Genomic DNA, 26343 nt, shown 5'->3' on the forward strand with positions numbered 1-26343 from the left:
TATATAGGTCCTGTACCTTAAGCATAAAAAACCCAAACATATGGGACCAATGTGCAGCACAGCAGGTATAGCTGTTGATTGCAATGTTGGCATCCATATTAGAGTACTGGTTTGAGTCCTGTCTATGTGTTTCCAATTCATATCCCTGCTAACGTGAGTGGGAAGGCAGATGGCCCAAGCACTTGGCCTCCTGCCACCCACCCAGAAGATCAAGGAGTTCCTAGCTCTTGGTATTGACCAGGCCCACATCTGGCTGTTGCAACTATTTGGGGACTGAAGCAATATATAGAATCTTTCAATTTCTCTCAGTAGCTTTGCTGTTCAAATAAAATACATAACTCTTAAGAACAAAAGAACCGGGGCCCGGCACGATGGCGCAGTGGTTAAGGTCCTCGCCTTGCACACCCGGGATCCCATATGGGCGCCGGTTCTAATCCCGGCAGCCCTGCTTCCCATCCAGCTCCCTGCCTGTGGCCTGGGAAAGCAGTCGAAGATGGCCCAAAGCTTTGGGAACCTGCACCCACGTGGGAGACCCGGAAGAGGCTCCTGGCTTCAGATTGGCATAGCATCGACCGTTGTGGTCACTTGAGGAGTGAATCATTGGACAGAAGATCATCCTCTCTGTATATCCGCCTTTCCAATAAAAAAAAAAAAAAAAGAACAAAAGAACCAGAGATAGGGCCAGTGTTGTGGCATAGCAAGTAAGCTGGTGCCTGTTATACCCATATGGGTGCCGGTCCATGTCCTGGCTTGTCCATTTCCAATTCAGCTCCCTGCTAGTAAGAGGGCTCAGGTGCTGAGCTGTGGCCATGCACTGGGTGGCCTAAGGTGAAGGACCTATGTCCCCATCTCTGTAATGCTCATTCTTCTTTTCAAATATAGATAAATTTTTGAAAGATTTATTTATTTTTCTTGAAAGTCAGATATACAGACAGGAAGAGGGACAGAAAGGAAGATCTTCTCTCCGATGATTCACTCCCCAAGTGAGCACAACGGCTGGAGCTAAGCAGATCCAAAGCCAGGAAGCCAGGTGCCTCTTTTGGGTCTCCCATGCAGGTGCAGGGTCCCAAGGCTTTGGGCCATCCTCCACTGCTTTCCCAGGCCACAAGCAGGTAGCTGGATGGAAAGTGGAGCAGCCAGGACATGAACTCACACCCATAGGAGATTCCAATGCTTAAAGGTGGAGGATTAGCTAGTTGAACCAATGCACTAACCCCTATTTTTCTTTTTCAATACACTTATTTCAGTTCTCCAACAGCGCCTAAGGCTAATTACAACCCAGCAGCAGTGAGCACAATTAGCACCTTAATCTTGATTTCCATATAACATTTTCCAGTGAATGGAAACTTCCTGAAGAAAAGGCTTATTTTAAAAGGTCTGGGACAACCCTGCATTCAAAGTGATGGTGGGCTGCCTGTGCCTGGTCAGGGACAGTGCAGGGAGAGTAGCTGTGGCCGGTGTTTTCTTGTGTTTGGAGTGTCAATGCCACTTTTTGTCAACTCTGGAACATTCTGGGAGGATGAGCTGCACCCTGGCTCCTACCCAAGCCCTTGCACATACATGCCCCAGGACTTATACCCTTCAAGGACCTGGCAACAAGCTGGGAAGGAGCAACACCAAGTAGCAGGATAACAAAGCCAGAATAAAGAGGTGTGAGAACATTTCAGAATTTCCAAGGAGCAGCAGTGACCCTTCAAACACAAGAAAATACCTGCCACAGCTGTTCCGGCAGCTTAGTCCATTTCAAGTGACAACAGCTCCATGTGTTTAGTGGTCCTAGCTGCACAGGTGTTGGAGCTACTGTTACTTGAAGCATGGCTGGTGTGACCAAGAAATTAAAGGCTAAATTTTACTAAAAATTAATTAATTAAGCTAGTCACGTATAGCTAGTGACTACCACATTGGACCACCTAAATAGAGAATACTACTTTCACTTTGAAAGTTTTACTGGGGTACTGTGTTGAGGTAGCAAGCTAATTTTCTGTCTGCTAGTGCCAGCATCCCATATGAATGTGGGTTTGTGTCTCGGCTGCTTCAATTCTCATCCTGCTCCCTGTTAATATGTGTGGGAAAGCAGTGAAGATTGTCCCCAAGCCTTGGGCCCCCGCACCTACATGAGACCTGAAGAAGCTTACTGGCTTTAGATTGGCTCAGCTCCAACCACTGTGGCCATTTGCGGAGTGAACCAGCTATGGAAGATCTCTCTGTAAAATCTGCCTTTCAAATAAAAATAAATAAACCTTAAAAAATAAAAAAGTTGTACTGGCTGGTGTTTCAGACTAAGTTGCCAGAAACACAGGGAGGGGAAAACCAGTCAAAGGATGCGAAGAAGATAATTAAACAAAACACAACATTCTCTGTGCTGTGTCTCTTCATTCTATTAGCAACATGATTAATCAGAAAAACTAAACTTTAGTGGGTATCAGCTTAATCAAGTGATCAAACTTGACTACACTGAAAGAATCAACAAGTGCTTAGAAGAAAAACACTCAAAACCCATCAGAATAAAAGCCTTGTTCAGATTTCTTATATTGTTTATTTTTTCTTAAAGATTTATTTGTTTGAAAGATAGAGTTGCAGAGAGAGGAGGAGGCAGAGGGAGAAAGATATATCTTTCATCTACTAGTTCAGTACCCAAATGGCCACAATGGCTGGTGCTGCATCAGGCCAAAGGAAACCGGAACTCCATTTAGGTCTCCCACATGAGTGGCAGGGACAAAAGTATTAGGGCCAATTTCTACTGTTCCCCTGGTGTAATAGCAGGATCAGGAGCAGAGCAACCAGAACCAGCACTCATATGGAATGCCAGTATATCAGCTTCTCAAGAAATGGCCTTAACCTGCTATACCACAATGCCAACCCTTTTGTTTGTTTTTCTTAGATATATTTGAAAGTTAGAGTCACAGGAAGAGACAGAGAACAGTATCTTGCTTGCATCTACTGATCTGCTTTCCAAATGGCTGCAACAGCCAGGGCTGGGCCAGGACGAAGCTAGAAGACAGGAGCTTCACTGGGGTCTCCCCTGTGAGGCAGGAGCCATAAGCACATGGGCCAACTTCTGCGGCTTTTCCTAGGTCATTAACAGGGATCTGGACTGAAAGTGGAGCAGCCAGGATTCAAACTATGCCCACATGAGATTCAAGCATCGCATGCAGCAGCCCAATTCTCTATGCCACAGTGCTAGCCCTCATTTTTGGTTTTAATATTTTACAAACCAACCCAATAGATGTTCTTAGATAAAGGCACCTATGTACTTAGCTAAAATGGTCACTAACACAAATATGCAACCATATATATGATGCCACTTCTCATAAATTAACGTTTCTTGAAGATATTGGCTGAGTGATTAGGATACCACTGGGGAACCTGTACACCATGTCAGAGTGCCTGGAGGCAGCAGGCGACAGCTCAAGTGCATGGGTCCCTGACACTCACACAGGAGACCCAGATGGAGTTCCAGGCTCCTAGTTTCAACCTGGGCCAGTCCTAGCTGTTGTAGGCATTTGGTGGAATGAACCAGGAGGTGAAAAGATTTATTTTCCTTTTGTCCTTCAGCTAAAATGAAAATGAGTTTTTTTAAAAAAGAATTTTCGCAAAGCCAAAATGACCATCTCTAAAAGCAAAACATCCTCAGAACGATTCTTGAAGTAATCATGGTAATGACCCAGGAGCAGCCATTTACCTTCTCCAAAGAGGTGTTTCAGGGGTCTCTCTCTCTGTAACTTCTTCAAATATACATAAGAGTCAAAAAACAAACAAACAAACAAACAAAGGGGGAAAGAGGGAGGCACCACCTCTGTAGACAGAGGTAAAGTGCGCTCAGCCATAGGCATGAGGAACAAAGCTGAGCACGGGACTGTCACGGCCACCCTGGAGCCGGGCCTGTCACTGGAAGCCACATCGATGCCAGGATTGCCTTTCATCTCTGAGGGATGGACCCTGCTGAATTCTCAGCTGCCAGAAACAGGAGATTCTATACCAACTGATCTGGAAACCTGAAAGGTGACACCACAGATCTGTGACACTCACTCTGTCCTCCAACTAAAACCACCTGGCACCAGATTTTATATCAAGACATGGTATCTTCTCTGTTCAATTCATACAGTCAGAGCTTATAGGGTTTTTTTATATATATATTTCTATGTATACATGTGCTTTTTATAGGACTGCACAATATATAAGGTTCCTTGTATAGAACATATGCCCACGGTAGGCGGACACTAGCCTATCTTGATCATACTTCACGGTTTGCAGCTCATACACTCGAACATAATGAGTATACCATAAATACTTGCCTGTTTTCTCTCCAATTTTCTATTTTGATGAATGTCAAACATGCAAAAATTCTTTGCCTGTTTTGTGTTCATTTTAAACATAAATTCAGGGCCCGGCAAGCAGTCTAGTGGCTAAATCATTGCCTTGCATACACCAGGATCCCATAAGGGCACCAGTTCGTATCCAAGCTGCTCCACTTCCCATTCAACTCCCTGCCTGTGACCTGGGAAATCAGTGGATGATGGTCCAAAGCCTTGGGATCCTGCGCCTGCATGGGAGACCCAGAAGCTCATGGCTCCTAACTGGATTGGCTCGGCTCCAGTCATTGTGGCCACTTTGGAAGTTAACCCATGGATAGAAGATCTGTCTCTCTCTGTCTCTTTCTCTCTGTAAATCTTATTTTCCAATAAAAACCTTTAAAAAAAAAAAGGTATATCTCTTGGGTATATACAACTATACTTGATTATTGTTAACAATAATTTTAATGGAAATTTGAAAAGTGCTACCTAAATAAAGCAAGCTTTTTTTAAAAAAAGATTCATTTTTATTGGAAAGTCAGACATCCAGACAGAAACAGAGACAGAGAAGAAGAGCTTCCGTCCAATGATTCATTCCACAAACAGTCGCAATGGCCAGAGCTGAGCCGATCCAAAGCCAGGAGCCTGGAGCTTCTTCCAGGTCTCTCGCATGGGTACAGGGCCCAGGGCTTTGGGCCATCTGCAACTGATTTCCCAGGCCGCAAGCCAGGAGCTGGATGGGAAGTGGGGCCACTGGGATTATAACTGGTGCCCATATGGGATCCCGGTGTCCGCAAGGTGAGGACTCCAGCTGCTAGGCTATCACACCAGGCCCTACATAAAGCTTGCTTTAAAATAAATAATTGGGATTGATTCACAGTTTCTTGGGTTTTTTGAAAGATTATTTTCACTTGAAATGAGCTACAGAGCTGGGAGGGGGGAGAGAGAGAGAGAAAGAGAATGAATGAGAATGAATGAATGAATGAATCTTCCTCCCCCAATTGGCCATAACAGTCACAGCTGGGTTGTTCTGAAGCTAGAAGCCAAGGGCTTCTTCCGGGACTCCCATGTGGGTGCAGGGTTCCAAGGACTTAGGCCACCCTCCACTGCTTTCCGAGGCCATAAGAAGGGAACTGGATGGGAAGTGGAGCAGTGCACATATGGGATATCAGCACTGCAAGGGGAGGCTTAGTTTACTAAACCACAGTGTCAGGATCCCTATTGCAACATCCTGAAAGAAATTTATTTTAGAGGACACATTTTAGAGCCAGCACTTTTGGAGTAGTGGGTAATGTCACTGCCTGCAGGACTGGCATGACATAAGCTGGACCCACCAGCTTGAGTCCCAGATGTTCCATTTTCCACTTTCAATTCAGTTTCCTATCACTTTTCTCCACTACAAATAAAGTCAAACATTTAAAAGTTATCAAAAGGGTTACAAAAAGAATTTCTTAAAATTACTCTAGGAAGGGCTGATGAGATGGCTCAACTGCTTGATTGACTAGGAAAGCAACAGAAGACCGCCCAGTGCTTGGGTCCCTCCACCCATGTGGAAAACCTGAACCAAGCTCTTGACTCCTGGCTTCTGCTTGACCCAGGATGGACCACTGTGGCCATTTGGGGAGGAGCGAATCAGTGGATGGAAGACTGGGAAGTCTCTGTCCCCACCTCCATTCAAATAGATAAATCTTAAAAAAAACAATAAAATTGGGCCCGGCGCGGTGGCGCAAGTGGTTAAAGGTCCTCGCCTTGCATGCCCGGGATCCCATATGGGCGCCGGTTCTAATCCCAGCAGCCCCGCTTCCCTTCCAGCTCCCTGCCTGGGGCCTGGGAAAGCAGTCGAGGACGGCCCAAAGCTTTGGGACCCTGCACCAACGTGGGAGACCCGGAAGAGGCTCCTGGCTTCAGATCGGCATAGCATGAGCCATTGTGCTCACTTGGGGAGTGAATCATCGGACGGAAGATCTTCCTCTCTGTCTCTCCTCTCTGTATATCCGCCTTTCCAATGAAAAAATAATAATAAATCTTTAAAAAAAAAACAATAAAATTAAAAAGTCAAAAATTTTCATTACTTAAAAGGCAGAAAGACACACACACAAAGATCTTCAACCCAGTGATCCTCTCCTGAAATGTCAACAAATATCAGAGGTGACTAGACCAGGTAGGAGCCTGGAAATCAGTCTGGGTTTCCCAGGTGAATGGCAGGGACCCAAATACCCAAGTCATTATCTACCACTTCCCGGAATGCACAACAGCAGTGAGCTATAACAACCAATGGGGCTGGGACTCAAACCCAAGTACTCCAATATGGAATATGGAATCACAAAGAATGTGCTCACTGTGGTACCAAAGGTCAGTCCCCAACATGATGCTGCAGTTGTACACACTGGGCTTCATCATGCCAAACAATGGCAGAGTCTCAGGGGAGGCACCTCCCAACTAAAGCAGAACTGTCAGAACCTCACCCACTGTTGACTACCTGGCCACTTTCCTACAAGCTGATGAGCTAGACACCCTTGGCTTGCAATATCACTTCCTTTGTAATTCCCCAAACTGCTTTACTTATGCTGAAATGACTGAAAATATGCTTAATGAATTATTATTATTTTTTTAACTAAATGATAACATATTTTGTGATTCAACTTCTGGATTTTAAAAGCTCCCACTGGGGCCAACATTGTGGTTTTAGCAGGTAAAGCTGTCACCTGGGTGCCCATCTGGGCAGCAGTTCGTGTCCTTACTGCTCCACTCTCAGTCAGCTCTCTGCCAATGTCCTGGGAAACATACCAGAAGATAATGGCCCAAGTGGTTGGGCCCTGCCAGCACGTGGGAGACCCAGATGAAGCTTCTGGCTTTGGCCTACCTTGGTTCTGGTTGTGGCTATCACCTGGGGAATGAACCAGTGAAACAGTGAAAATCCCTTACTCTCTCTGCCAACCAGTGAAGTGTCAGTTTTGGTCACTGCGCATACCAGTAGATCAAGCTGTCTGATCCGTCCTGCCTCATCCCCATCTCTCAAAAGAACCAATGGGTACTGTGGACCAGCCAGCTCAGCCTGGCACATGCCTAGTCTTCACAAAACCAGTGGGTGCCACAGCCTAGTCAGAGCAACTCTTAATAGAATTCTTAATAGAGAAAGTACATGATACGGAACCAAAATGAGAAAATATAGATTTAAAAAAGAAAGTTATTATGGCATTTTCTATGTTCTTATCTGAAAATATGGGAAGGACCAAGAAGATTTACCAGAGAGGTTCTTGACAGACAGTCACAAGACTGATTAGTTGGGCCACAGCTCACTGAGAATAGCACTGAACTCTTTAGGTAGGCAACTTTAACGATACCATATTAAAGTCTCTAGACCTTGTTAAATCATTTTCAATGGAGGGGAATGAAACAACACATTCTGTGAAATGTTTATCTATGACAGTGTACTTTAAAAAGCTTGAGAATAAATCTGGTGTTGCAACCGAATGGGTTGAGCTGCCTCCTGCAACACCAGTGCTGGTTCCCAGTAGCTCCATTTCTGATCCATCTCCCTGCTTATGCCCTGGGAAAAGCAGTGGAGGATGGCCCAAGTGTCTGTCTCTGTCACCAAAATGGGAGATCTGGAAGAAGCTCCTGGCTCCTGGCTTTGTTCTGGCCAAGTCTCAGCCACTGTGGTCATCCAGCCATCTGTGGAGGGAAGCAGAAGATGAAAGTCCTCGGTCTCTGTCTCTCCTTCTTTGTAACTCTTTCAAATAAATAAGTAGATCCTACAAAGCAAGCAAGCAAGCAAAAACAAAACATAAAGCTTGAGGAAGGGCAGCAGGGTGTAGTAGAGTCCAAGGAGGCATTAGTTCCCCAAAGATACTTCAAGGGTGAGGCTAGATGGCTAAGAACAGGTGCTGGAAGCCAGAAGCAGCAGAGAAGTGTGACATCAGGAGCCCATGCAATGAGTTACAGAGAAGTACATATCTTTTTCATTTGTTTTTTTTTTTTTAAAGCTAGACTTACCATTGGACTTTTACTTATTTATTTATTTATTTATTTATTTATTTATTTTTGGAAAGGTAGATTTACAGAGAAGGGGCAGAGACAAAGATCTGGTTCACTCTCCAAATGGCCACAATCCAAGCCTGTGGCTTCTTTTGGACCCCTCACATGGGTGCAGAGCCCTAGGACTTGGGCCATCCTCTACTGCTTTCCTAGGAAGCTAGAAGGAAAGTGGAACAGCCGAGACACAAACCAGTAGCCATATGGGATACAGATGCTTGCAGGTAGAGGATTAACTGTCATGCACCCCTGACCATCAAATTGTCTACAGATACTCTATGTACATACTTCCCTGCCCCATCTATGTCTCAGATGTTCTGTATCTTTGTCCTTTTGGTTTGGTTGACATGATGATGCGTAAAAGAAACTAAAGGGGAACAGAGGAACAGGGTACAGAACAGTTTCAGACCAGCTTCCCTGTTTTTTTATCAGCCAAGTGTTTTATCTTCCTCACTGAATTAGGAAGAAAGAAACAGTTCTGAAGGCAGCACAAAGAGGTGTTTTTCTTTTTATTCCAGAGAATGTCACATGGCCAGCTCACACAATCTTGGCTGCCCTGAGCTAGCAACACACTGTGATCAAGGCCCAGACAGGGAAAGCCTGGACCCTTCAGACCTATGGAGGGCAGGAGTGTCACTAAAACAACAGGCCAATTTCTAAAAGCAAATATTTTAACCCTTTCTTTCAAGGTAGTTGTTCTGAATTGTGTGTGTGCTGTAGATTCATTTGTTTCTGAAATCAAGCAGTATGCTGGAACTTTGAGGCTGAGTTTAACAAAGTGTTGAACAGATGGAGTTTAATGAAAGGTCTGACAATGCCACAACAAACTACTTAATGCTGATCAGACATTTTTGCTACTACAAAATAGAAATACACATTGAATGCAGAAAACTTGACAGCCAATAAGCTAATGCAAAACAATCACAAAAATAATTTTGGTAGACACCCTCTCAAGGAGCTTAGCATTAGAAGTGTAAGTATTGAAACTAAATGTCCTGGATTCTAATGTGACCTCGCGTACACCAGGCTGGGCACAGTCAGTTTGGGCAAATCACTCTCACTGAAGTTTAGTTTTCTTCGTACCTGTGAAGTGTATCTCACAGAGTTCTGGAAGAGTCAATGAGGCGAAATGCTGAATAGCCTGGTACCTGGATCCAAGTAGTTTTATCTGTTCTTCTTTCCACATAGGAAGACATGTGTTTCTTCCTCACCAAATAGTTTCTCTTCATAAATATTCAACTTTTGCTGTAATGACTTACGAATGTAAGGCAAGTGTTTTTCTGTGTGAGCAAATATTACTTCACTACATACACAGGACTCTCAGTAAAGCTGGGGCAAGATGTACTGCAGCTGGGCTGCTGGGCTTTTACGGCATTTGGCACTGCCACCCAGGGCATAAATCAAAGTCTAAGATGTCTGCAAATGACGCAAAGGTAACACACACATCCTCAAAATGTCCAGAAGTTGATGACGCAGCTGGCAGCTCTGCCCAAGGAGCCCCACTACATGAAGCCGTAACTACTCAAAATCAACCAACCAGGTCCTCCTTTAGGATGGCTGAATAGGATACATACAGAGTCTACAGACAGGTAAGTGGTGCACAAGACTTAAATTTAGAAAAACATTGCTTCTTCTTTGGTTTTTCAACAATTTCATGCCTCTTAAGCCATTTGTGTTTTTGATTAATTGAATACATACTCCTAAGTAGGATTTTGGTTCAGTAGGATTTTGGTTAAATGATTAAGATGTTCACATATCAGAGTGCCTGATTTGCGGCTGGACTCTGCTTCTGATTCCAACTCCCTGCCATGGTACAACCTGGGATCTCAATTACTTGTGTCCTTGCCACCAACAGGAGTCCAGGATTGAGTTCCTCCCAGAGGAACCCGGGAAGTCCTCCACAATGGGAGACAGAGGGTGAGCGACTGGAGTGTGACCAGGCTCTCTGAGCTAATGTATATCTTCAGTCTTTGACCCCCCGTAAGTGAGACCCACTTGGGCACTGTGACCAAGCTCCCAACTTGTACAGCCTGGCTAAGCAGATGCTATGACACTGTCCTGCTCTTTCTCATTAACTGGTGATCTGAGAATGCCTAGTACTGACAACCCAAAAGGCCCATATCAATTGTATTTGTTCTTATTTAAAAATTTTTAAGATTTTATTTTTATTTCAAAGAGTTACAGAGAAGAGAAACAAAGAGATCTTCTAATTCATTGGTTCTCTTTGAGATGTAAATACCCTAAGGACAAAAGCTAAGGGTCTTTTCTAATTTACCTCTGTATCCCCAACAAGTGGTGCAGTGCCTGGTACAGGAGGATGACCAGACAATATTCAGTCAACATTTAGTCCACAGTTAGCCTCTGATTTGGATTTACCCTAGTGTCCTTCTCCCAGGGGCTCCAGTGCGTCTGATTTAAGCCACTGATACACAGCTATCTCAACACCTTTCTTTAGAGGGGATGGCCTGCAAATGTGTCGCCACACATTTGCAGGTTAACACTAAAAAGCAGGAGAGTTGGTAGGACTGAAGCAGTAACAACTCACAAGAATCTAGACTAATCAAGATTCTTATTGCAGATATCAGAATCAAATCTGATTAAGAGAGCTTTATTAAGGGATAAAAAGAGCTTACAGAATCTTTGGGAGAGCTGTGGACTGCAGGCCAGGGCTCTAGGACAACTCCCAAGCACTGTACTGCTGGGTTGCCAAGGAGTGGGTTTCTCTGGGATGGATCAGGACGCTGCCAGATAAAAGCACTCAGCCAAACCAGAAAGTTGACACCACAGTTGCTAATTCCAGAACCGTATCTCCTCCTGTGAAAGTATGTGCCAAAGCAGACAGGGCTGCGGCCCGCAGAACATGCCTTGCATCTCCCTGGAACCCTCGGTGACAGTTCTGTAGGAGGCTTTAGACCAAGCCAACCTAAATCTCACCAAGCAGACTTTGCAGAGAGCATTACAGGAGTCTGGAAAAAGTCCGTGTACTTCTCTAGTCTCTGCATATCAGAAAAGGGACTGGAACAGACACGAAAAGCACCAATAAAGAGTTCCCTCCAAAGAGCAATTTTTTCCATAGTTCTGTCAGGAGAAATTCTCGTAACATTGACCTATCAGAATCACATACTCTTATGCAAGCATATTTGGTAAATCAGCCAGGGTTCCTAATAGAATCAAATTCTGACACAGAAACCTAGGCCTCAGCTGTGGTTTTCGAGTTTCCACTGGTAACAAGCTCCTGGATGATTCCAAGCAGCCAGGACAGGCAACACGGCTCTGTACTGCTTTTGCAAATACAGCTTTATTGGAACACATTCTTCCATGTGTTCAAAATTGTATTTTATCTGTTCATCTTTTACATTATAAAATAAATATTGGTATATCCCAATATAAGTACACTGCTAATAAAATAAGCTGCAAAGATCTTATGTTCCAGTGGCTATGAGTTTTTAAGGGTTTATTTTTATTTTAAAAATAGAGTTTCAGAAAGAGAAAGAAAGCGATGATGTGGGAATGAACAGAAAGAGAGCAAGCTCTTCTGTCTGCTGGTTCACTCCTTACATGGCTGCAATGGCCAGAGCTGGGTCGGTCTGAAGCGAGAAGTCAGGAGCCAGGAACTGTGGCACTAGCCCAGGTATGACTTTTTTTTTTTTTTAATAAAAGATTTATTTATTCACTTGAAAGGTAGAATGACAGAGAGGGAAAGAGAAAAGAGATATTCCACAAACTGGTTTACTCCTCAAATTCCTGCGCAACAGCTTAGGATAGTCCAGGCCAAAGTCAAGAGCTGAGACCTCCATGCAAGTCTGCACTGTGGGTGACAGGAATCCAACCCGCTGCCTCTCACGTCAATCAGCAGGAAGCTGGAACAGAAGCAAAGTGGTGGGATTTGAACTAGACTTGAACCTTTGATAGAGGATGTGGGAATTCTTGCCAGCAGCTTAAATCTACTGCATCACCACAATGTTTACCTCTCGCCATTCCTCTTATTTTTAAAGATTTATTTTATTTGAGAGTCATACAAACAGAAGGAGAGACAGATTTCCATCTGCTGGTTCACTCCCAAAATGGCCAGAACTGGGCTAGTCTGAAGCTAGGAGTCACGAGCTTCTTCTGGGACTCCCACATGGGTGTGGGTGTTGGGGCCCACACACCAAGCCCATCTTCTGCTGCTTTCCCATGTGCATCAGCAGGAAGCTGAATCAGAAACAGATGCCAGCACCACAGGTCTCAGGCCTAATCTGATAATCCCGCATGGTTCCAGGTCCCCCTCCCAGTATAGTTTTAAATTACTTTTAAGTCAAGTCAGGGGAAAAAAAAAAAGAACACCTTATAAAAGCCAAGGAGGATAAGGGATTTGTTGCTTAAACACGGAACTATTTCCAGTACTGTAGGTCAGGCTTAGCCTTAAGAAGCAACTCTGGAACCCCATCAGAGACTGTTGAGGCACATCGCAGGATAGTTTGTTTTCCCAAATAAGAAAGGCTCAGAAGGCCAAGCTGCTTCCTGCTTGAGTAGCACATAAAGACAGAGCCATGGGAGCCATCTGAACCCCAAGAGATCAGCCAGAGAACACAGCCAACTTGCCTGGATAGACAGAAGATGGACAGCACCTAGACTGGGCTAGCCAACCTGGGACTTTTTGTTATTTGACAGAATACAATACTAGGTCTATTATCAACTTAAGCTGCATAGATTCTTCCTGCACGTGATATGTAACTTACAGAGGACATTCAGATTCATGTTTCCATTTGTATCATACACTCTACCCTGCTACTCCCATGAAGAAGTAAACTGCAAGGTATTCAAGTGAAGGACCAAAGCGAAAGTATTCTGAAGTTATTTTCTCAGAGGTTGTGTAATTACTAACTGACAAAATCAGAAATGAGGATGCCCAAGTCACTGTTCTTATTGACTTTTTTTCTTGTTAACTGTTTTTGGTTTTTTGTTGGAAAGGTAGATTTACAGAGAAGATACAGAGAAAGATCTTCCATCCACTGGTTCACTCTCCAAAGGACCAAAATGGCCAAAGCTAAACCGATCCGAAGTCAGGAGCCAGAAGCTTCCTTCAGGTATTCCACATGGGTTTGGGCCATTTTCTACTGCTTTCCCAGGCCACAGGCAGGGAGCTGGAAGGCAAGTGGAGTAGCCAGGGACATAAGCTGGTACAACATGGGTTGCCAGTGTGTACAAGGCAAGGATTTAGCACTGAGCCATCATCACACCAGGCCCTGTTCTTGTTCTCTTAACCCCTCGTGACTCCACATGGTTCTGCCCAAGTTAGCCACCTCACATCACTGTAGCAACCTCCTCTTACATCTGTCTACAGGTATCTATTATTTTCTATACTTGAATAATTTCTAAATTACTACTTCTTCAGTATTTTCAGTTCTTCAGTGTTCCAGACAGAAGTATGGATTAGTTAATTATTGTTAACCTGTATACCAAGCAAAGAAGAAAGGACTTTAAATGGCAGAACTTTGCGGCAATCAGTCATCTAGTTTTGAGTATCACACTCATGATGAAGTGAGCTGGTATAAGCCTTCAGCAGTTCAGTATCAGCAAAGAATGCATCGGTATCCCAAGTGTAAGAATAACCCGAGACTCCGGACTTCAAAAGTTGGATCTAAGTGAATTTAGATTTTCTTCAAGTGCTTTAAAGAATTAATCTTAAATCCCCTCAAAAACAAGAAAAAAGGTTTAAAAAACACTACTGGGGTCAGTGTTGTGGCACAGTGAATTGGGCTGCTAACTGCAAAGTCAGAATCCTATATGGGTGATGATTTGAATCTCGAGGTACTTTAATTCTGACAGAGGTTCCTGCTAAGGAGCCTAGGAAAGCAGTAAAGATGGCTGAAATATCTGAGCCCCTGCCACTCATGTAGGAGACCCAGACAAAGCTCCTGGCTCCTGGATTCAGCTTTGGCTGACACTGGAAGTTGCAGTCATTTGTGGAATGGAGCATCAGATGAAAGATCTCTATCTCTCATCTGCAACTGTCTTTCAAATAAATAAATGTTAAAAACAAAACAAAAACAACAACGTGGCCAGGTCAAGTAAATAGGGCAATAAAACGTACACCCCTGAATTATAAGTCCTAGCAGGACCCAGCACAATGGCTCAATGGCTAAATCCTCACCTTTCAGGCACCAGGATCCCATGTGGGCGCCGGTGCATGTACCAGCTACTCCAGCTCCCATCCAGCTCCCTGCTTGTGGCCTGGGAGAGCAGTGGAGGACGGCCCAAAGCCTTGGGACCCTACACCAGTGTGTGTGAGATCCAAAAGAAATTCCAGACTCCTGGCTTCGGATCGGCTCAGTTTTGGGCACTGCAGCCATTTGGGGAGTCAATCAGCAGATGGAAGATCTTTCTCTGTTAATCTGATCTGGCTTTCTAATAAAAAAATAAATAATTTTTGTTTAAAAAAAGTATAAATCTTAAATGATACCACCTGAGCAGATGATAATGTTGCTTTCAATTAAGGCTGGGGAGAAATATAATCCCTTCCTGCTGATGTGAACTGCAATCTGTTTTTTCAGCTTCCCTCAAACTGTATATTTTTGAACCCAGGGAACTAAGGTCTACAATTTCACTATTTCAGTTTATTCAGGGTTACTGAGTTGGGCATGTGCTGGACATGTATGACTACATGAAAAACAAGACACTATTAGTATGGCCTCTCAAGCTGCACCACTCACAGCTTCTGGCTCGCGGACTCACTGCTTCACCACCATGGCACTGCTGGGGCCCAGGAAGCCTACGGCTGGGGCCTCCTGTTCTTCCTCCTTACCCAAAGGTTAATGAGAACAAGCCATTCATACAAATGCAGCCTGCTGCCCCTTCTTAGCACTGATGAACTGTTTCATTTTTAATGTTCTGCCACAGGTAAACAGGCAATGTGGGGAGAAACCCATGGGAAGTCACAAACGATTATCTGTAACCTGTTATGATCGCTACGTAACCTGTTACTATTAGGAGCGCTCTTCTCGCATACAGGACCTAATAAACATTTCCACTCCACGGCTCAATCACCCTGAGTCACAAAGGCACACACAAATGTCAAGTCCAGCTTTCCTGCGATCGTAAGTATGCTCACTCAGTCAACGGTAATAAACCAAAACTTTACACAGGAAGGACAGGTTCAGGAACACCTCCCGGGCATACCTCCTCACAGACTTCCCGGGTTGCTGCCACACTTGGCTCCTCTTCGGGTTCCATGCCTCCTCCAGGGACAATCCATCGGTCTGGATGGCGACTACTGCTCACAAGCAGCACCTGAAGTTACAGAGGTCACATGGGGGTTAAAAATAATTGGAAAAGATCCATTCATACAAATTTAGTCTAAGCCACAGTGTAAGCAATACAAGCATCAAAATAACTTAAGCTCATTTCTGAGTATACCTTTCCACACTGCTTCTTGTAAGTGGCATCCATCTTGATTGAAAAAGTAGACACACAACTAGCAAAAGCAGAAGCAGTGGCCGTCACCCTCTCTTCTAGGTGTCTATCTCTTCCATCCTTTCCTACTCAGAAGTTCTTAGAACACATACTTTACAAAGTGGCAAAAAACCAAGTTTACCATGATGGGCCTGAAAAGAACTATCCTACGGAGATGCCTCACACTCAATCCAGAGACATCTGGCCTAACCCAAATTAGTGCCAATAAATGCTTGATAAACCAATGAAAACAAAGGACCCCTGAGTGAATGAACAAACCACTACTTTTAAAAAGGAATGCAGGGCCTGGTATGGTAGCCTAGCGGCTAAAAGTCCTCACCTTGAATGCGCCAGGATCCCATATGGGCACCGGTTCTAATCCCAGCAGTTCCAATTCCCATCCAGCTCCCTGCTTGTTGCCTGGAAAAGCAGTCGAGGATGGCCCAAAGCTTTGGGACCCTGCACCTATGTGGGAGACCCGGAAGAGGTTCCTGGTTCCCGGCTTCGGATCAGCACAGTACCGGCTGTTGTGGTCACTTGGGGAATGAATCATCGGACAGAAGATCTTCCTCTCTGTCTCTCCTCCTCTCTGTATATCTGACTTTACAATAAAAATAAATAAATCTTTAAACAAAACAAAACAAATAAATCTTAAAAAAGAAAAAAAGGTGGGGGAATGTAGGGGTGTGTACTGTGCTACTAGCGACACTGGCACCCTACCAGAGCACCAGCTCAAATCCTGGTTGTTGTTTCCAATCCACCTTCCTGCTAATGTACCTGGGAAGGTAGCTGACGACAGTCCACATGCTTGAGCCTCTGCCACGCATCTGGGAAACTTGGATGGATATCCAGGCTTTTGGCTTCAGTCTGGTCTAGGAAAGGTCATTACAGCCATTTAAGGAGTGAACCAGCAGTTGGTTCTCCCTCTCTTTAACACTCTCTCTTTCAAATAAATATTAAAAAGAAAGAAAGGAAAAAACAAAACTGGAATGTAGAAAGCACTTAGAAGGGCAGAGGAGATCATCAGGCTAATTCTGCCTTTGCAGTGCTGGCAGACCATGTGGGCAGCAGTTCTAATCCTGGCTGCTCTTCTTCTATTCGGGTCCCTACTTACGGACTTGAAAAGCAGTGGAGAATGGCCACTGCCTTGGGACCCTGTACCACATAGGAGATCCAGAAAGAAGTTCCTGGTTCCTGGCTTCAAATTCGCTCAGCTTCAGCTACTACAGCCATTTGGGGAGTGAATCAGCAGATAGAAGATCTCTCCATCTCTCCCTTCTGCAAATCCATGTTTTTAATAAAAATGAATAAATAAATAACTGTAAACCAACACACTGTCACAGAGCCAAGCAATAGTAACCTCAGGTGCTAATAATTCCTTTTCAAAAAGATTTATTTTTATTGGAAAGTCAGGTAAGATTTACAAAGAGAAGGAGAAACAGAGAGAAAGATCTTCCACCTGCTGGTTCACTCCCCAAATGGCTGCAACTACCAGAGTTGAGCCGATCCATAGCCAGCAGCCAAGAGCTTCTTCCAGATCTCTCATGTGGGTGCAGGGTCCCAAGGCTTTGGACTATCCTCTGTTGCTTTCCCAGGCCACAAGTAGGGAGCTGGAAGGGAGGCGGAGTAACTGGATACAAACCTGCACCCATATAGGATCCTGGCAGATGCCAGGCAAGGATTTAGCCACTAGGCTACTGCGCCAGGTCCAGATATCATTCTTAAATGTGAGTCCCATCTTTATCTCTGTCTCCTCTTCTTTCTGTAAATCTGCCTTTCCAATAAAGATAAAGAAATCTTAAAAAAAAAAAAAAAAGCCCCTGGGTATGGACATGATTCTGGTCAACAACTGCCTCTGCACAGTCCAAAAGGAGGAGGTGATGGGAAGGAGTGGGGCTTTCACTCCACGACCTTGTGGACAGACTGAATATTTCAAAACAAGCATTTAAGATTTGCTTAACTGTTCAAGAGAAAGACAAGCAATAGTTCCTAGGAAATTTCTGAAAGCCAAATGGAGTACATGAAATATTTAGAAGGTCCTTCTCCAGGGGTTATTAAAACAAAGCCACAGCCACAGCATTCCTGACACCAATACATTGCATCACTGTCCCACATGTCTCAGAACTACAGGAGTACACTGCCAAATGTGTACCCAATAACGAAGAACAAATGATGTCCTCCAAAACAGTTTCACAGAGAAGGCACTGGCTATAAATCCAAATGCAAGCACTATATTCCCAAAGTAGTATCACTGTGTTAGTCATACTTCAATCTAAGATGACCAAGGGCTTTTAAAATGTTCTCTAATATTTATTCTTTATCTACTTAAAAGGCAGAGTAAGAGAGAGAGAATGAATCTTCCACTTGTCCACAACAGATATGGCTGGACTGAGCAAGGCTGACGCCAAAATCCAGAAACTCCACCTGGGTGTCCCCGACGGATGACAGATTCAGTACTTGAGTCATCAATCACCTGCTGCCTACCAAGGTACGCAGCAGTAGGAAGCTGCAACTGGCAGCAGAGCTAGGTCTTGAACCAGGCACTCTCATCAGGGATGCAAATACTCCAAGTGGTACCAACCAGAATATTCTTTTAGATTGGAGGGGCAAGTTAAGGTAAGAAAATGTCTTTCATAAGAAATAACATTTGAGGGCTGGCGTCACAGTGTAGTGCGCTCAACTTCTGCCTACAGTGTCAGAATTCTTTATGGGTGCTGGTTCAAGTCCCAGCTTCACTTCCAATCCAGTTTCCTGTTTATTGCCTGGGAAAGCAGTAGACAATGGCTCAATATCTTGGGCTCCTACATCTGCATGGGAGACCCAGAAGCAGCTCCCAGACCCCAGCTTTGGATTGACTCAGCTCTGGCCACTGCTCTGAGATATTTTCAGCATAAAGAAATGTTACATGTTTGAAGAGATAAATATTATTTACCCTAATGTATGCAGATACTAAAATGTCACTCACACAGTATCCCAGAAATATATACAACTTCTACATTTTGGTTAAGATTTTTAGAAGTTAAAACATTTAAAATTCAAGTGGCTAGAGCAGAACTAGCATGGGAGAGAGTGGCAGGAGTGAGGCACATTACAGAGGTTACCCAGAGGAGAAGGGATCGGGACCAGGGTCTCAGCACAACTGAAAGACACCCCTGAGGGGCTCTGTATAAACACCCAGACACACATTTAACTGTCAGATGGCCAGTGGAGCAAAGGTGGGGAAGGGAGACTCAGCCGCAGAGGAATAGATGGCACAGCAGAGATGGTGAGAAAAGATAACAAGCTAATCGTTGTCAGAAGAAGAATTCTGAGAAAAAGGGACGTTAAGGACTTCTTGAATTCTCTGGCCAAGGCAAATGCACAAAAGGGGGACACAACAGGGAGAGCAGGCTTGGAAGGAAATAGGAATTCAGTTTTACATGTGCTAAGTCTAAGGTGCCCATCCCACACTCCAGCAGAGCCCCTGGGCAGGCAGGCAGGCAGGGGATATAACTGCAGTTCAGGACCAGGTGGCCACATGCAGGATGGGCCGAAGAGATCACTCCAAGATGAGGACTGCGGCACTGGGCCTGAGCTCTGAGATTCTTTAATGTTTCAAAGGAGCCAAAGGAATCTGAGAACAACCAATGAGTAAAAGAATCAACATGTGACCAGGCTTTACTAGAACCTAAGTGACATGTTTCTAAAGGAAGAAATGATCAACTGAATTAAAAGCTACCAACAGATCAAGTAAGATGGGAACTGACAGTGAATCTGTAAACACTAGAGATCATTTATATAATGAAATGAGTATAGAGGGCCTGATGCATTGCATCAGTAACTAAATTCTCGCTTTGCATACACCAGGATCCCATATGGGTGCCGGTTCATGTTCCAGTTACTCCACTTCCCATCCAGCTCCCTGCTGTGGCCCCAAAGCCTTGGGACCCTGCATCCATATGGGAGACCCAGAAGAGGCTTTTGGCTCCTGGCTCTTGATTAGCTCAGCTGTGGCTGTTGTGGCCACTCGGAGAGTGAACTAGCAGACAGAAAATCCTTCTTTTTGCGTCTCTTTCTCTCTGTAAATCTGTCTTTCTAATTAAAAAGGAAGGAAGGAAGGAAGGAAGGAAGGAAGGAAGGAAGGAAGGAAGGAAGGAAGGAAGGAAGGAAGGAAGAAAGGAAGGAAGGAAGGAAGGAAGGGGCATAGAAACTGCCATGCTAAGACAGGCATATCTGAAACTGAATACTGAGGTTCTGCAATACAGAGGAGTAAATGCTAACATCAGTTAAATGCTACCCTGACTTCCCACACACCCTCCCCAACACACGCTATTACTCAACTTTCTGACATATTACAATCTGGAAGGTGAAATACAGAATCTTGTTTTAGCTTCAGTTCCTACTTATCTTAAGAGCTAGAGCATCTTTTACATATTTAAGAGCCAGTACTTAATAACCGTGCCCATTTCTTTAAAAAAAAAAAAAGATTTATTTATTTATTATTGGAAATGCAGATCTACAGGTAGAGAGACACACAGAGAATCTTTCATCTGCTAGTTCACTATTCCAAATGGCCTCAAGGGCCAGAGCTGAGCCAATCTGAAGCCAGGAGCTTCTTCTGGGTCTTCCACATGAGTCCAGGGACCCAATGCTTTGGGCCATCCCCAGGCTACAAGCAGGAAGCTGGATGGGAAGACGGGCATTCAGGACTAGAACCAGCACCCATATGTGATGCTGATGCTGGCAGGTGAAGGGTTAGCCTATTGAGTCATTGCACCAGCCCCACCTTCGTCCATTTCTTAATAGGGTTACTGATCTTACTAGTTTGGAAGAACCATTTAAACATTAAGTAAATTAGCCTGGTGACAGTTCGTTGTTTTGGATTCCTGGTAATTTCTCCATTTGGAAGTTTTCCATTTTGATGTGATCAGTAGTATAATCTGTTACCTGTGTGACAGATGTTTACTGGTCTCTAGTTGTGACTTTATTTGCCATTTCTTTGATCAACAATGAGGTCTCTTGGACATTTAAAAATGTATTCTGGCCATTTGGACTTCCTCTTTCATCAAGGGCTTTGCTCAAATCTTGAGCCTACTAATTCCTTGCTTTGTTGTCTTTTTCTGACTTGTAGGAGTTCTTTACAGATTTTTGCTATATACTGAGGATATTTTCTTCCCAACCTTGAGAATTTGTTTTTCTATTCATTCTATAATACCTTTTGATGAACATGATGAATACAAATGTTTTTCCTGGGGCAAGCATCTGGTGCCAGTTAGGACACTGCTTAGACACCAGCAATGCGTAATGGGGGCCTTGTTCTGAGTCATCAGCCGGCTCCCCTTCCAGTCTCCTGTTGATGCACCCCCTACTGCTGCAGGCATTCAGGGAGGGAACTAGCAAATGAGCCAGTAAGTCAGTGTTTTCAGCACTGCTAAGCTTTACTCACTGTCCCTCTCTGTTACTCTACCTTTCAAACAAACAAAATAAGCCTTTTTAAATGAAAATTCACAAATTTATATTATACTGCAACTAAAAAACAAAATAAACCTGGAAAAGACCATAAGATGACAATAAACTACTTTATTGGTTTGGGGAGTTATGGCAAACTGAAAGGGTGAAAATCATGTAATTATGGATTTTTGGGGTTTCTAAAAGTTTTAAAATTTTTTATATTAAAAAAATCTTGAAAATTTTTAATCACTCAAAAAGTATCATGATTCTATTGAGCTTTCTGACTCTGCTTCTGCCTTCCATGTTTTCATGACAGATGACTTTCAGTAAGGAAAGCCTGCTAATTCCTGTCACAGACACATTTAGCACACATAGGCCCTGCTGACATGTTTTTCTGTTCTGGACAACCTCATGAGGACGTTAGGCTTCACAGTCAGCCTGGGACATGCCACACACAGACTTGGGCGCCCTCCCAATCTTCTTGGTGTAAAGGTAGACAACTCTGCTCCCGGGAGTTTGGGACAGTCTGGTTGTATTTGGAGGCTGCATTGTAAGAAAGCCAGCAAAGCTGGTCAAGTGCTGAACTATCTTGAGTGTCTCTAAGCACTGTCCAAGAAGAGCTATATGCTTTAATTTTTGAGAGAGAAATAGAGTGAGCCCCCATCCACTGTTTCACTTTCCAAACTGTTCCAACAGCCCACTCAGGAGCTGGGAAAACAATGCCATGGGGTGGCGGGGATATCCATGGGGATACTTGTGTTCCCATTTCTGCCTCCCAAAGTCTGCATTAGCAGAAAGTTGGCATCAGGAGCTAAAGTCAAGAACCAAATCCTAGGGCCCAGCGTGGTAGCCTAGCCACTACAATCCTTACCTCGAACGCACCAGGATTCCATAGGGGCACCAGTTCTAATCCTGGACACCCCACTTCCAATCTAGCTCCTTGCTTGTAGCCTGGGAAAGCAGTCAAGGACAGTCCAAAGCCTTGGGACCCGGCACCTGCGTGGGAGACCCAGAAGAAGCTCCAGACTCCTGGCTTTGGAGATGCTTGGAGAGTAAATCAACAGAGAGAAGATCTTCTTCTCTGCCTCTCCTCTCTGTATATCTAACTGTGCAATAAAAATAATTAAATATTTTTAAAAAATCAAATCCCGGGGCCCAGAGCAGTGGTCTAGTGGCTAAAGATTTTGCCTTGTACACACTGGGATCCAGTATGTGTGTTGTTCTAACCCCAGTGGCCCTGCTTCCCATCCAGCTCCCTGCTTGTGGCCTGGGAAAGCAGTAGAGGATGGGCCAAAGGCTTGGGACCCTGCACCCACATGGGAGACCCGGAAGAGGTTCCTGGGTTCAGATTGGCTCAGCTCCAGCCATTGCGGCTACTGGGGCGGGGAGGGGAGGCGGGTGAATCATTGGACAGAGATCTTTCTCTCTGACTCCCCTCCTCTGTGTATATTTTACTTTCCAATAAAAGATAAATAAATCTTTAAAAAAAATAAAACAATAAAGAAAAGAATCAAATCCCGGTACTTACCCTAATGTGGGGTATTGGCTAAATACTCATTCCTGTGCATGTTCTTTTTTCTAGAAGCACTTGCTGAAATTTTACAGAAGAAATTATACAATGTCTAGAATTTCTCTAACCTACTATAAGAGGGGCAGATGCTGGCTGCGGTGGTTAAACTGCTGCTTGGGACGCTCATATCCTGTATCTGAGGGCCTTTTTTTTCTGAAAAAAATTTTTTTTCTTTAAGATTTATTTATTTTTATTGCAAAGGCAGATATACAGAGAAGAGGAGAGACAGTGAGGAAGATCTTCCTTTCAATGGTTCACTCCCCAAGCGGTTGCAATGGCTGGAGCTGAGCCAATCCAAAGCCAGGAATCAGGAACCTCCTCCAAGTCTCCCACATGGGTGCAGGGTCCCAAGGCTTTGGCCCGTCCTCGACTGCTTTCCAAGGCCACAAGCAGGGAGCTGGATGGGAAGTGGAGCTGCTGGGATTAGAACTGGCGCCCGTATGGTACCCTGGCACGTGCTAGGCAAGGACTTTAACCACTACGCTACTGCACTGGTCCCAATTACTATTATTATTATTATTATTGCCATTATTTTATAATACAGTTCCATAGGCCCCTGGGATTTCCCTTAATGCCCTCCCAATCCCCTTTCCCTCCTGCCACCGAGTTTCCCTATAAGGAATGTTAGCATGTTTTAAAAAAATTAAGTAACAATCCTGGAAGGTTACTAAAATCACATAGGAAAAATACACCAGAAGTAAGACATGGAAATCCAAATTCAAATACCAACATGTATAATAACATGTTCAACTCTAGAAAAATAATGAATGGATATAAGTAGAAATGTCCCTTTCAGGGAATGCTTTATAATTCTTAAAGACCAACCAAGAAGGCTTATGTCTGAAAAATTCTGTCTTTACAAAGATAGCTTTTCTCCCCAAATCAAGTGGTGATTGCTATGACAAATTAGTACAAGCAGTCACCTGGAAAACTTGCATCACTTGGAGTGCTTATTCATGTCAGATATTTACCTTCCAATACAACTTTCTGCTAATGAGCTTGGGAACAATGGATGAGGGCTCAGGTGCTTGAGGACCTGACTTCTAATCCATCTTTCTGCTAATGCACATTTTAGGAGGTAGCAGGTGCTGACTACCTCTAGGTTCCTCACTAGCAAGAAGCTGGCATAAGGAGCCAAAGACAGATATCAAACTCATACGCCAATGTGGTGGGATGCGGGCATCCTAACTGGTACCTAACTGAGCCAGTACAGTGACATAGGCCTCCATCTGTGGCATACAGCAACCAGCTTGAGTCCCAGCTGCTCCATCTCCAATTCAGGTCCCTGCTGTAAATGCCTGGGAAAGTAGTGGAGTGCTTGGGCCCCTGCATCCGAGACCCAAATGAAGCTGCCGGCTTATACTGGCTAAGCTCTGGACGCTGGACCATTTGGAGACTGAGCTGGCACAGGGAAGATTGATATCTCTCTCTCATCTTTCTGTAATTTTGCCTTTCAAATACCTTTCAAAAAAAATCAATTTTTGGGCCCAGCGCAATGGCGCAGTGGTTGGGGTCCTCGCCTTGCATGCCCAGGATCCCATATGGGCGCCGGTTCTGGTCCTGGCGGCCCCGCTTCCCCTCCAGCTCCCTGTCTGTGGCCTGGGAAGGCAGTCAAGGACGGCCCAAAGCTTTGAAACCCTGCACCCGTGTGGGAGACCTGGAAGAGGCTCCTGGCTTCAGATCGGCACAGCACTGGCTGTTGCGGTCACTTGGGGAGTAAATCATCGGACGGAAGATCTTCCTCTCTATCTCTCCTCTCTGTATATCCACCTTTCCAATAAAAATAAAATAAATCTTTAAAAAATAAATAAATGTTTAAAAATATGTACATTTAGGACCCAGCATGGTAGCCTAGTGGCTGGGTTCTTAGCTTTCAACACATTGGGATCCCATATGGGCACTGATGCTAATCCCGGCAGCTCCACTTCCCATCCAGCTCCCTGTCTGTGAACCGGGAAAGCAGTGGAGGACGGCCCAAACCTTGGAACCCTGCACCCGCGTGGGAGACCTGGAAGAGGCTACTGGCTCTGGATTGGCACAGTTCTGGCCATTGTAACCACTTGGGGAGTGAACCATCAGATGGATTATCTTCCTCTCTGTCTTTCTCTCTGTATATCTGACTTTCTAATAAGAATTAAAATATTTTACATACATATATGTATCTAAAAATACATGTATTTCTTTGAAAATTAGTATTACAGACAAGGGAGAGAGTGAGTCAGTTTTTCCAGCTGCTGATTCACTCCCCAGACGGCTACAACATCCAGGATTTTGTCAAGCTAAAGCCAGGAGCCAGGAGCTTTACCTGGGTCTCCCACATGGGGGCAGGAGCCTAAGTACTTGGCTATCTTCCACTGCTTATCCCAGGCACATTACCACAGAGATGGACTGGCAGTGGAACAGCAGGGACCTAAAACAATGTTCCAATTTAGCATGCTGGAATCACAAACAGCAGTCGAACCTGCTATACCACCATAACACCAACAAATTTTTTTCTTTTATATACTGTCAGCTTCTTTTATTTTTATTAGATGGAGAGACAAAGAGAAGCAGAGAGAAGTGAGATCTTCTGTCTGGTGGTTCACTCCCCAAGTGTCCCCAACATCAGGCCTGGCCCAAGCTAAGAGCATCAACCCAATCTGAATCTCTCATGTGGGTGTCAGGGACCCAAGCACTTGAGCCCTCACCTGCCGTCTCCCAGTGTGCACATGAGCAGAAGGCTGCCGATGGATAGAGCCAGAGCCAGGAGTCAAATGCAGGCACATCCTTACTAACATTGGTTATTTTCCATCCCAGTGGGTTCAAGTGTTAGAACTAGCTTTGATAATGTCCATAACACAGGAATAGGCACTTTGCTTAGCAGTTAGGAACCCACATCAGAGTGCTACTTCAATTCCCAGCTGTGGCTCCTGATTCCAGCTTCCAGCCAATATCGACTCTGGGAAGGCTACAGTGATGGCTCAAGTTTCTGGGCTCCTGACAACTTGTGGGGAGCCATGCAGTTGGGTCAGATGGCATGACAACCCTATGGGAGACTGGACTGTGTATCCCAAAATAATACTGACTATGCTCTACCTACCAATTTTGGTCCTGGCCTAGTCTCACACCACGAGGTTATAAGAGAACCAGCAGGTAGAAGTCTGTCTCGCTGTCTTCTCCCCACATCACTGCCAAAAGAATGTCTATTACTATTACCTAACTTTTGAAGGAAAGCAGAATGCTGTATCAATATACAGTTGAAAATATTAAGCTTCTTTTCTCAAAGTATTTATCTCTATTTGTTTGAAAGGTAGAGTTACAGAGAAAGAATATGAATATCAATCTTTCACCTACAGGTTAATTCTCCAAATGGCCACAACAGCAAATGCTGGGCCAAGCAGAAGCCAGGCGCTCATCTGGGTCTCTTACTCGGATGGCAGGAGCCAAAAGCACTTGGTCTACCTTCTGTCTTCCCAGGTCATCAGCAGAGAGCTGGAGCAGAAGGGGAACAGCCAGGGCTCAAACTGGTGCCCAGGATGTGAGGGCGATCTGGCTGCGACATCTGTCACCCCATTGATCACCAAGGTTGATTCGGCTGATCTG

At 44.5% G+C, this 26343-nt stretch overlaps 1 protein-coding gene across 1 annotated transcript in view; it reads right to left on the bottom strand.

The window, feature by feature from the left end:
- LOC121158500 (diphosphoinositol polyphosphate phosphohydrolase 1) overlaps positions 1-26343 on the bottom strand; it is a 76685-nt gene that overhangs the window by 19857 nt on the left and 30485 nt on the right. Inside the window, exon 2 of the mRNA XM_040983217.1 lies at positions 15489-15599. Coding sequence (XP_040839151.1) covers positions 15489-15599 — 111 coding nt within the window. The remainder of the gene's footprint in view (positions 1-15488; positions 15600-26343) is intronic.

This window comes from Ochotona curzoniae, unplaced genomic scaffold, assembly GCF_017591425.1.
Source record: "Ochotona curzoniae isolate NIBS_2020 unplaced genomic scaffold, NIBS_Ocur_1.0 contig_3819, whole genome shotgun sequence".
In the NCBI taxonomy this organism is placed as follows: Eukaryota; Metazoa; Chordata; class Mammalia; order Lagomorpha; family Ochotonidae; genus Ochotona; species Ochotona curzoniae.